At 43.3% G+C, this 12,046-nt stretch overlaps 1 protein-coding gene across 3 annotated transcripts in view; it reads right to left on the minus strand.

Moving 5' to 3' along the window:
* LOC129711674 (ephrin type-B receptor 2) overlaps positions 1-12,046 on the minus strand; it is a 114,113-nt gene that overhangs the window by 46,377 nt on the left and 55,690 nt on the right. For all 3 annotated transcript variants that reach the window (XR_008725896.1, XM_055659500.1, XM_055659499.1), the window contains exon 3: positions 3,977-4,661. Coding sequence is in view for 2 of the 3 variants with exons in the window: in XM_055659500.1 (XP_055515475.1) it covers positions 3,977-4,661 (685 nt within the window). In the remaining variant the exon portion in view is untranslated. The remainder of the gene's footprint in view (positions 1-3,976; positions 4,662-12,046) is intronic.

Consider the following 12,046-nt stretch of genomic DNA (forward strand, 5'->3'; position numbering starts at 1 on the left):
TGAAATTCAATGCCTCGCACTTATCTGCATTAAACTTCATTAACCATTTCTCAGCTCACTTGCCCAACTGCTCAAGATTTCCCTGTAATTTATGATAACCATAAACTGTGCATGACGTTCCATCAAAACTAGAAAAAATGATAATTAAAAAAAGTTCTGCATTAGGGCTTAAGGACATTAGAAACTAGGGACAGGAGTAGGCACGATGGGTCTTGAAACCTGCCACACCATTCAATAAAGAAACAAGGAATTACAGATGCTGGATTGCAAACGAAGACAGTGCTGAAGTAACTCAGCGGGTCAAGCAGTATCTCAGGAGAACATGGCCAGGCTACGTTTCATGTCAAGACCCTGCAAGACAAGTGGGGCAGGACAAAGCCTGGCAGGTAATAGGACAACACTATTTGATATGCCGTTGTTTGGACAATGGCCAGAGATGAAAAGTCAGAAGGTGTGAGACAAAAGGATTGAAGAGTTGCAAATTGTGAACCTAGAGGCAGGAATGGAGGTGGAAAGGAAAGGAGAGGGGAGAAAAAAAGTACATGCGGCCCATCACACATTCACTATCATTCCAGAAACTAGACTCTCTGGATTGCCTTCAATTCCACCACATCCACTCCTACTTAGGGAGGGCAAAATTCTGTACAATTCTCCAGGTTTGGCCTCACTGACACTCAATGCAATTGCAACGATTCTTGTTACTAAACTCTAATTCCTTTGCAATAAAGGTCAAAATGATTTCATAGAAACATAGAAAATAGGTGCAGGAGTAGGCTTCGAGCCTGCACCGTCATTCAATATGATCGTGGCTGATCATCCAACTCAGTATCCTGTACCTGCCTTCTCTCCATACCCCCTGATCCCTTTAGCCACAAGGGCCACATCTAACTTCCTCGTAAATATAGCCAATGAACTGGCCTCAACTACCTTCTGTGGCAGAGAATTCCAGAGATTCACTACTCTCTGTGTGAAAAATGTTTTCCTCATCTCGGTCCTAAAGGATTTCCCCCTTATCCTTAAACTGTGACCCCTTGTTCTGGACTTTTCCTAACTACTTCCTGCACACCTTTGCTGACTTCTTGTGCTTCATGCATAAGAATGCGCAAGCTGCACTTCATTCATTTGCAATTTCTTCGTATCTAGGTAATAATCTGCCATTTCATTCCTCTTTCTCACACTTTCCCACATTAAAATTCCATTTGCCAAAGTTTTTGCTCGCTCATTCAATCTATCCATTTCCTGTTGCAAATTTCAAATAACTTCATGGCAACTTGCCCTTCCATCTATATTAGTATCATTGGCAAACTTGGATGCCTTACAATCTCCACCCCCCTCTAGACCATTAAAATTAATAGGAAATAATTTAGGGCCAAGGACCGATCCTTGAGGCAGTCAGTAGTGACATCCTTTCAACACAAAAAACACCCATTTATTCCAACTCTGTCTTCTGTGTGACAATCAATCTGTAGATCATGTATGGAAAGGAACTGCAGCTGCGCGTATATACCAAAGAGGGACACAAAGTGCTGGAGTAACTCAGCGGGCTAGGCAGCAACTCTGGAGAAAAAGGATTGGTGATATTTCAGGTTCCGACTCAAAATGTCACCCATCCTTTTTCTCCAGAGATGTTGCCTGACCTGCTGAGTTACTCCAGCACTATGTATCAATCTTCAATACATGATAACACATATCTCCCAATACTGTGAACACTTATTTTATGCACCAGGCTCACATGTGGCAACTTGTCATATGTCTCCTGGAGATCTTATGACAGCACATCTACAGGTCTGATTCTGCTTCTGACATCCTCAAAGAACTTAAGCAAATTCATCAAATGTGATTTACCTTTCCAAAAACCATGTTTATCTGGTTTGATTGCATTAAGCTTTACTCAGTGACCAGCTACCCCCTTCCCTTCCTAGACGATAGATGTCAGCATTTTGTCAACAACAGATGCCAAAACAGGCTTCTCGTTTTGTGAATTTTCACTCCATCAATCCTCAAACAAGGGGCACATTTACTGCTTTGAAAATGTCCAAGAATAGGTCCAGTACTTCTGCAGCCACTTATTGGTGCAGGCCACCAGGTCCTGGCAACTTATCTGCCTTTAGACCTGTTAATTTTACCAACATAGTGTCCCACATGACAGGGATTGTTACCAAGATCTTCCATGCTATTTGAAACTCAGCCATTGCTATCTTTGGGAACTTGCTCCATCATGAACACTGTTGCAAAGTATTGGTTCAATTTGAGCAAAAAGTGCTGGAAGAACACAGTGGATCCGGTGGCACCTGTGGACTTAATGGACAGATCATATTTCAGGTCAGGACCTTTCTTCAGACTGGTTTAACTTAACTGTCATTTCCACATTCTCCGGTATTAATCCCATCCCTTCCCCACTCACAAGGGATCTCACACTCACCCTATCTACTCTTTTTATATATCAAAGATGCCCCTGTTGCATTTGGTGTTACTGTTTCTCTCTCAATCAATTTGCTCCCTTTTCATTACATGTGTATTGTCTCATTGCTGATTCCTACAAAGTAACTAGTACTCTGGTCTACCACCAGCCCCTTGCCATTTCACAAGTCTGATTTCTATTCTAACACTTTCCTTGACTTTCTGTGTTAACCATAGAGAGCTCAACTCTCTCATGGAGTCCCACATTCAAAGTTCCTGCTGAGCATTATGAACAAGCTGCTTTGATATCTACCATGTCCATTGGCTAATGATCTAGTCTACTTGTAGTGTCCATTCAAGGCAACTCTACCTTCATTCCTTTGTAATTGTTCTTATTTAGGTTGAGAAGGCTGGTTTTGGACACATGGTGTTTGCCCTGAAAGTGCATCTGGAGTTCCACCAAGTTGTGATCACTACACTCCCCACAAAATCTTTAACTGTAAGACCTCTTGTTAAACTAATGTCGTTACAGCCTATTCTCAAAAAGGTTCAGCAACAAGCTCAGAATGCTCCCTTCCACCTGGTCTGCCTTAAAAGAAGACATTTGGATGTACTCAAGCACCCGTTCCGTACATGATCATTGGGTACTTTGTGGTCGATGGAAACAGCCTTCATGTAGCGGTGGATTGTGCGTATGTGTGTGCGTGCACAAGCAAGGGGGAGGGGGAGGGGGGGTTGGGGTTAGGTCACAAACAAAACTGCAGATGTCCATTTCCATTGCTCCACTGACATTCAACTGAGCACGTACATGGGAAGAGCGACGTCTGCTCTCTAATCAAGTGCAGGGTCACCTGAAGCTGCCCAGTGGCAGTCCCAGACAGGCCCTGCCACCTTACAAACTGCAGACAGTGCAGAACATCCATCAAATACATTTGTGCTTTATACATTGATGGGTATAGTCAATCTGGGACTCTGTTCTGCCTGCAATACTTTGTTGAAGTATTCCTAAATGCTTTTTATTTTGGTTGCGTTTTTCATTCTATTTCCAAATTTCCTTAATGCAATAAACTGCATGCGTCTTCAAACAGGGGATTGTTTAGAAATATTCAATTAACCCATCTGGAAAGGGTGCAGGGATGATTTACATGGATGTTGCCAGGACTCGAGGGCCTGAGCTATAGGTAGAGGTTGAGCAGGCTATGACTATTCCTTGGACACCAGGAGGATGAGGGGTGATTTTATAGAGGTGTGCAAAATCACGAGAGGAATAGATTGGGTAAACATATGGAACAAGCTGATGGAGGAGATAGTTGAGGCACGTACTATTGTAATGTTTAAGGAACGTTTAGACTGATACATGTATAGGACAGGTTTAAAGGGATATGGACCAAAAGAAGGGAGGGGGGACTCGTGTTGATGGGACATATTGGACAGTGTTGGCAAGTTGGACCGAAGGGCCTGTTTCCACGCTGTGTGGCTATATGACCCAATCTCCTAATTCCCTGCACTGTTAGAGCTCTCCGCTGCCCACAGTCCATGAGTGGAGGGGTGAGGCAACAAACACTTATGCTCTTACCTTGACAGACGGTGCCATTCTCCATTGACTCGTAACCAGCTTTGCACATGCAGCGTCCTATGGGAACCATCCACTCCCCGTCTCCGTTGCAGTACAGTTTGATGGGCACGTCCACCTCCTCCGCGTTGGGGACGCAGGTCCCCCGAGCCACGACCAGGGACGTACTCTCTGCCCCAGAGAGCGTTTGCTGGAAAATGGCCCCATTCTGGATGACACGCGGGCATTTCCGGTAGAAGACCTTGACCGCTATCAGGGACATGCATGCCCCGTAATCCTGAAAGGCCAGGTAAAAGCCCTTCTTTGACACCGGGCCAAAACTTCGGATTTCCGTGTTGATTTTCATCACCCTTCCTCCCAGGTCCACCTGGGAAAAGCTTTCATCCGCGGCAATCGTATCAACTTTCATCCAGGGATTCTCCATCCAGTGCGGAGTTGTCTTTGTGGCTGAATCTGAATCAGATTCATAATAGTAGAGATTAAAGGTCTCCTTACAAGAGCCAGGAACATTAGGAATGCTGCTACAGTCTCGCACGGAAAACTTCATCTCCACATGGATGCGCTGGGCCCCCTTGCGTTTGATGTATTTGGTGCGCAGCCAGTTATTCTGACTAGCTTCAAACACATTGCAGACTTGGTATGTTCTTATTGTGTTCATAGTCTCATCATACCCGCTGACTTCTTCCCACTGGAATAGAGAGGTTAAAATGGTGACTTGGCAAACAATAGGAAGCGTAGGCACTACTGATGGTGGTGAGGAATGATGACATTTCAAACATTTTTTTATTAGACGACACTTACAACAAACCTCAGACCAGACACAAACCAGGCAACAGTCAAAGGCCTTTCCCTTCTTCCTAATCCTAGATGCCTGACCTGTTTTTGGAGATTGATGACAACCTGCATCGCTGGAGCATGGTCAACACCATCACTAAAGCTGCTAGGATTTCAAATGATGTGTAGTTAGCTATTGGAAGTGTCCTATCGGGATGCATCATAGTTTGCTGTTTTAGGACAAGTTTTGGACGCAGTCCCATTCATCACATAAACGAGCATCCTTCCCCGTTGACACCATGTACACCACGCTGCCTCAAGAGAGCAGTCAAGATAATTAGGTGCCACATCATGGCTTCCTGACTCTTATACTCAATGCCCTGACTAGTAAAGGCAAGCACACCATAGAGAGAATGCTCTTTGCCTCTCTATCTACTCATGTTACCACTTTCAGGGGGCAGGAAGCGGCCGATTCGGAACTCCAAGCCACTGAGAGTGTTCTTCCGACACCGGAGTTCCATCATCTGGCGAGAGGGCCTGAATATCGGGCCGCCGTTGCAGCGACTGTGGAGGCCTCAACAGGCCCCGACCACGGGTGAACATAGAGGAAGTTGACTGAACTTTTATTGCCTTCCCTCACAGTGGGAAACGTTGATTCCACTGTGTGGGGATGCTCATGTTAAATTCTATCGTGTGTTGTGTTCGTTTTATTTGTATGGCTGTATGGCAACCCAAATCTCGCTGTACCAAATGGTACAGTGACAATAAATGTAAATTTGAACTTGAACTTTGGACCAGGACCCCAAGATCCCTCTGCAAATCACTGCTGTTAAGGGCCTTGCCATCAAATGTTTACCTTCCCCTTACATTCAATCTCCCGACGTACAACACCTCCCACTTGCTCGGATTAGGAGCAAGGCTACAGAGATTATGTCATGGAGACCTTTGGGCCACAGACAGCCTGAGCCAAGCAGAACTTGCTACAAACGCTCAGCAAGTCTGGGAACGTCCGTGAGCATCTTGTGAAAGTTATATTTCAAGTTGATGATCTTTGATCAGAACTAGGAAAAAGGAAACAAAACATGTAAGTTTGAAGTTGAAGAAAAATGGGAGAGAAATAGATAAAGCAAAGGGTGAATCTCTGATAACAAGGGTCAGGATCGCTATGGTGATATACTGTTGATGGAAGCCATTTGGCTAATATGTTAATCAGGGCAGTTGGAGATAGTGAACGTAAGTTAAGGAACGTGTAAAACTGGGAATATAGACACAAAATGCTGGAGTATCCAAGCGGGACAGGCAGCATCTCTAGAGAGAAGGAATGGGTGATGTTTTGGGTCGAGACACTTCTTCAGACTGAAGAAGAGTCTTGACCCGAAACGTCTCCCATTCCTTCTCTCCAGAGATGCTCTGTCTAACCGAGTTACTCCAGCATTTTGAGTCTATCTTTGGTTTAAACCGGCATCTGCAGTTTCTTCCGACAACACGTAAAACTGTGAAATGCACACCCATAGAAATAGCACAATGATAATAGAGCAAAAAAAAAATCAGACTTCATAGAACAATAGCTGAATAACCTAGAGTAGGAGTAGCCAGTTCTGATACAGAAAAAGTTAATTACCTTAAATTGTTGAATTTTGGTAGATAGAAAATTGGTTGGCAGACAGGAAACAAAGAGTAGGGATTAACGGGTCCCTTTCAGAATGGAAGGCAGTGACTAGTGGGATGCCGCAAGGCTTGGTGCCAGGACCGCAGCAACAGTATTTACAATATGCATTAATGATTTAGATGAAGGAGTTAAAAGTGACATTAGCAAATTTGCAGATTACACAAAGCTGGGTGGCAGTGCGAACTGTGAAGAGGATGCTATAAGGATGCAGAGTGCATGGCAGATGCAGTATAATGTGGATGAGGTTAACCACTTTGGAGGCAAGAACAGGAAGGCAGATTATTATCAGAATGGTGTCAGGTTAGGAAAAGGGGAAGTACAACGAGACCTGAGTGTCCTAGTACATCAGTCTCACCAGGTACTTCTGCAGTTGTACTGGTGAAACGGCACCTGGAGTATTGTGTACAGTTTTGGTCTCCTAATTTGAGGAAGGACATTCTTGTTCTTGAGGGAGTGCAGCGTAGGTTCACGAGGTTAATTTCCGGGATAGCGGGACTGCCATATGATGAAAGAATGGAGCGACAGGGCTTGTATTCACTGGAATTTAGGATGAGAGCGGATCTTTTAGAAACATATTAAATTATTACGGGTTTGGACACATTAGATGCAGGAAACATGTTCCCGATGTTGGGGGAGTCCAGAACCAGGGCTACAGTTTAAGAATAAGGGGTAGGCCATTTAAAAATGCGATGAGGAAAAACATTTTCACACAGAGAGTTGTGAATTTGTGAAATTCTCTGCCTCAGAAGGCAGTGCAGGTCGATTCACTGGATGTGTTCAAAAGAGAGTTAGATAGAGCTCTTAGAGCTGGCGGAATCATGGGGTATGGGGAGAAGGCAGGAACGGGGTACTGATTGTGGATGATCAGCCATGATCACATTGAATTACGGTGCTGGCTCAAAGAGCCAAATGGCCCACTCCTGTACCTATTGACTATGCATCTATGTATCTATGAATTCAATATTGTCTACAATGGATTTTTTATAGCTAAATTTGTATTCCATCTTTCTTCATTCTGATCAGAGGTCGTAATCTATAAATATAACTATTTTTCTTTTCCCTGCCCGACCTGTTGAGTGTTTCCAGCTTTTTATGTTTTAAATCCAGATTTCCAACATCTGTATTTTTCTTTTATTTTCATTTGCTCATTAGCCAAGGTGAATGGGCGAGTCGTGGATAATATAACTCACAAAGAATGCATGGTTGCGTCAGGTGGGAGCTAGTTAGGGCAGGATCAGCCAGGCACATGATTTTGATTAAATAATTGAAATGATGGGGCCACTAAAGAAAATTAATGAACAGAATAGATTAGTGAACAGGAATATTAAGATGTATAGGAAGGAACTGCAGATGCTGGTTTATACCAAAGATAGATACAAAACGCTGGAGTAACTCAGTGGAACAGTCTCCATACTAGTCTCCATACTAGTCTGAGGAAGGGTCACGACCTGTAACGTCACCCATTTCTTCTCTCCAGAGATGCTGCCTGTCCCGCTGAGTTAGTACAGCTTTTTGTGTCTATCTGAGGAATATTTAGATGGTGTTGACAAAAACGAACTAAATTCAAACTTCCATCGTAATTCAATCTGCACACGGTGTCTGGGTTAATTTTAACTTCAAGATCTAAAACTCAGCATGTTTGTTGAGGACTTCAACGGATCTTTTACGGGGTATTCAAGACTAAATGCAGACAATATATTATTTGAGACAGATGCTGGAGGGAAAAACAAAATCAAAGTGCTGGAGGAAGTCCACATGGCAGTTGGTCTCATTCAACAAAATATCGAACTGAGACATGTCAGACAATGTCAGGATGCTCTTACAATGCTATTTTTCACCAACGCTAATTTATCTGCATCTTTTGCATTTTGTTTGCAAGTAATCGTTGCTATCGATAACAGACCCAATTTTTAGGGATGATCCCATCTTTTTATACCCAGTCAATAGAATATCTCCCCAGAAGTAAAGTCCAATCCATTGGGAAATCTCTTCTGCACTATCTCCAACACATTCACGTCTTCCGAACGTGTGGCGAACAAAACTGAACATATCACATGAGCGCTCAAGATTTTGCAAAGTTGTAGCATAATGTTCTACCTTTGATATGCTATGCCCTGACCAATGAAACTAAGCATGTCATATGACTTTTCCATATCCTCATTTTTATGGCTAACTAATTCTTCTCCTGCAACGTAAGCTTTTTTTTCCTGATTCAATTCATATTCGCCTTTGTTATTCACAGATCCTTACAGTTTGGTACATGTTGGGCAGGTGTTACTGTATGTGGACACCAAATGCTGGAGTAACTCAGCGGGTGAGGCGGTATCTCTGGAGAGAAGGAACAGGCAACGTTTCGGGTTGAGACCCTTCTTCAGACTGAACATACACGAACAGGAGTTAGTGTATGTTGTCCTATCTCACTGGCTCCCCCCCCCCCCCCACTTTATTTGCAGCATGTGGCTGAGTGGAAAGAAACTCGCTCCTTCCCAACTCTGCCTCCCCACCAAACATTCCTTCTCCAGCATCTGATCGATGTAGCTGTTAAATTTCACCTTCTTGCAGCCTTGAATAAAAAAAACATATCGAGGGGCAAGTCTGGTCATTGCTCAGAAAGACAAGCTCCCTATTATTTATTATAAATATTAATATGCACATTTACACTTCCACCCCAGACAATCAGAGTTAAACTCGAACAGCGAGTTAATGCAAGACTCCCAGCTGCGTCTGGTAATGGATGGGGACAGACTGGCTGTCTGCCAGCTCATGCCTAAAGTCATGGAAGCCGTGGAGAGGCAGGGCACGGCTTGCCATTTCTTTTACATCCAAATCAATCTCAAGACCCTATTTGTGGATTAAATTTCAACCCAACGAAGGACGCATCGCATCCATTCCGACCAGAATACAATGAGTTTCTCCTGCATGGCTTTCCCTTGGTCTGGGCTAATTTTATTTCTGAGTTTCCAAATCAGCATGTTTTAATATTTAATTTGATTTCATAATATAAAATTAATGTCATATTAGAAAAAGGACAGAATCGATAGGACTGGACCACCCCTCTACACCACAATCCACTGGACAATCAGCAGCTGAGAGCTCTATTTGTCATGTAATTAAATGTGGCAATGTGTCATAAGTTCATAAGTTCTAGGACCAGGCAATTCAGCCCATCAAGTCTACTCTGCCTTTCAATCATGGTTGATCTATCTTTCCCTCACAACCCCATTCTCCTGCCTTCTCCCCATAACCCCTTACTAATCAAGAAACTATCAAACTCCATCATAAAAATATCCATAGAGCTACATCTCCGAATACAGATTTGAAAAATTCTCTTTTAAGGGGCCTTCTCTTCTATTTCTACTTTCCTCTTTCTCTCTTCCTTTTTTTATTTTTTATATACACACTTCACGTTTTTCTACTCTCTACCATCTATTTTTCCACTTTTTCCCCTTTCTATTGACTTTCTTTTTCTTGTTCTGCTTACTTCTTTCTTATAACATAAAACTAGAGGTTGTACATAGAATGGATTACGGTATTACATAGTTGGCACCTAAAATTAGGTGCCACTGTACTGTTTTGTGCTGTATTAACTTCTAATAAAATAAACAAAAAAAAAAAAAAAAAAAAAAAAAAATATCCATTGACTAACCTCCACAGCCATCTGTGACAATGAATTCCACGGATTCACCACCCTCTGACTACAGAAATTCCTCCTCATCTCCTTTTTAAAGGTACGTCCCTTTTATTCTGAGGCTATGGCCTCTGGTCGTAGACTCTCCCATTCACTCTTTCCAGGTCTTTCACTTTTCTGTAAGTTTCAATGAGCCCCCCCCCCCCCATCCTTCTAAACTCCAGTGAGTACAGGCCCAGTGCCTTCAGCCGGTCATCATATGTTAACCCGATCATTCCAGGGGTCACCATAAACACCTGAAATGAGCAACAAATGGCATGAAGAAGGGAGCCATGTGGACTATGTTTAATTCCCTTCCCTGATGTCAGGCTCTGTCCCGATCCCCTGCCCAGTTCTGGAAAAAGGTCTTGTGGACAGATGCGACAAAGATTATCTTATATCAGAATGATGGCAAGAGCAAAGTATGGAGGGGAGAAGGAACTGCCCAAGATCCAAAGCATACCATCTCATCTGTGAAACACAGTGGTGGGGGTGTTATGGCTTCGGGTATGTATGGCTGCTGAAGGTACTGGCTCACTGGCTCACTTATCTTCATTGATGATACAACTGGTGATGGTAGTAGCAGAATGAATCCTGAAGTGTATAGGCACATCCTATCTGGTCAAGTTCAAACAAATGCCTCAAAACTCATTGGTCGGTGGTTCATTCTACAACAAGACAACGATCCCAAACATACAACTAAAGCAACAAAGGAGTTTTTCAAAGCTAAGAAATGGTCAATTCTTGAGTGGCCAAGTAAATCACCTGATCTGAACCCAATTGAGCATGCCTTTTATATCGTAGGCCCCCTTCGGTCATGGCTGACCATGGGTGGCTCCAGGGTGCTATTCTCTATATGGAGGACGCCTATGCGTGACTTTACTTAACGTGGGGAGACTGGTGCACAGACAGCCACCCCACGGTCCTTGACAGATCTGGGTCAGGATCTAGTGGCATGGAGTCCAAGACGCCTTTTATGTGCTGAAGAGAAAACTGAAGGGGACTAGCCCCCAAAACAAGCATAAGCTAAAGATGGTTGCAACACAGGCCTGGCAGAGCATCACCAGAAAAGATGCCCAGCAACTGGTGACATCCATGAATCAAAGACTTCAAGTCATTGCATGCAAAGGATATGCAACAAAATACAAAACTACTTTCATTTACATGACATTGCTGTATCCCAAATATTATGTTGCCCTGAAATGTGTGGGGGGGGGGGGGGGGGGGGGGTGGGGGGGGGGGGGGGGGGGGGGGGGGGGGAGATTGGGGGACTATGTATCACTGCTGTGATCTCTACATGGTGAAACCATAATGTGTAAAAACACCCTTTATTAAAATCTGACAATGTGCACTTGAACCACATGTGATTTTTTTTCTATTACAAATCTCAAATTGTGGAGTACAGAGGCAAATAAATAAATGACGGGTCTTTGTCCCAAACATTATGGAAGGCACTTTACTTATAGAATGTCTTGGAAATCTCTTTAATCTTACTTGCCAAGACCCCTTCTTGCCCTCCTAATTTCTTCCTCATGTGCTCTTTAAACCCTCTATATTCGTCAACAGGCTCAAATTGATTCCAGTTGATAAATACCTGTCATATTATTCCCTTTATTCCCCAATCAAACCTAAAATGTCCTTTGCCATCCAAGGTTCCTCATTCTTGACACCTTTTCCTTTCACCTTATTGGGATATTCTGTCCCTGTACTCATCCTTAAAAGACTCCCATTTGTCGGATGTTATTTTAATCTGAAGCATCTGCTCCCAATCTACTTTTCCAGCCTCTTATGCTTTTGAATTTGATCCTCCCCAGTTTAGGACCTTACCTTGAGGATAATCCTTATCAGTTTCCATAACTACTTTGAAACTTACGGAACTGTGGAGACTATTCCCAAGGTGTTGTCCCACCAACATTACATATTATCGCAAGGAATTCTCTTGGATGCAGTTATCAAGTTCTGT

This window comes from Leucoraja erinacea, chromosome 30 (assembly GCF_028641065.1).
Source record: "Leucoraja erinacea ecotype New England chromosome 30, Leri_hhj_1, whole genome shotgun sequence".
NCBI classification, from domain to species: Eukaryota; Metazoa; Chordata; class Chondrichthyes; order Rajiformes; family Rajidae; genus Leucoraja; species Leucoraja erinaceus.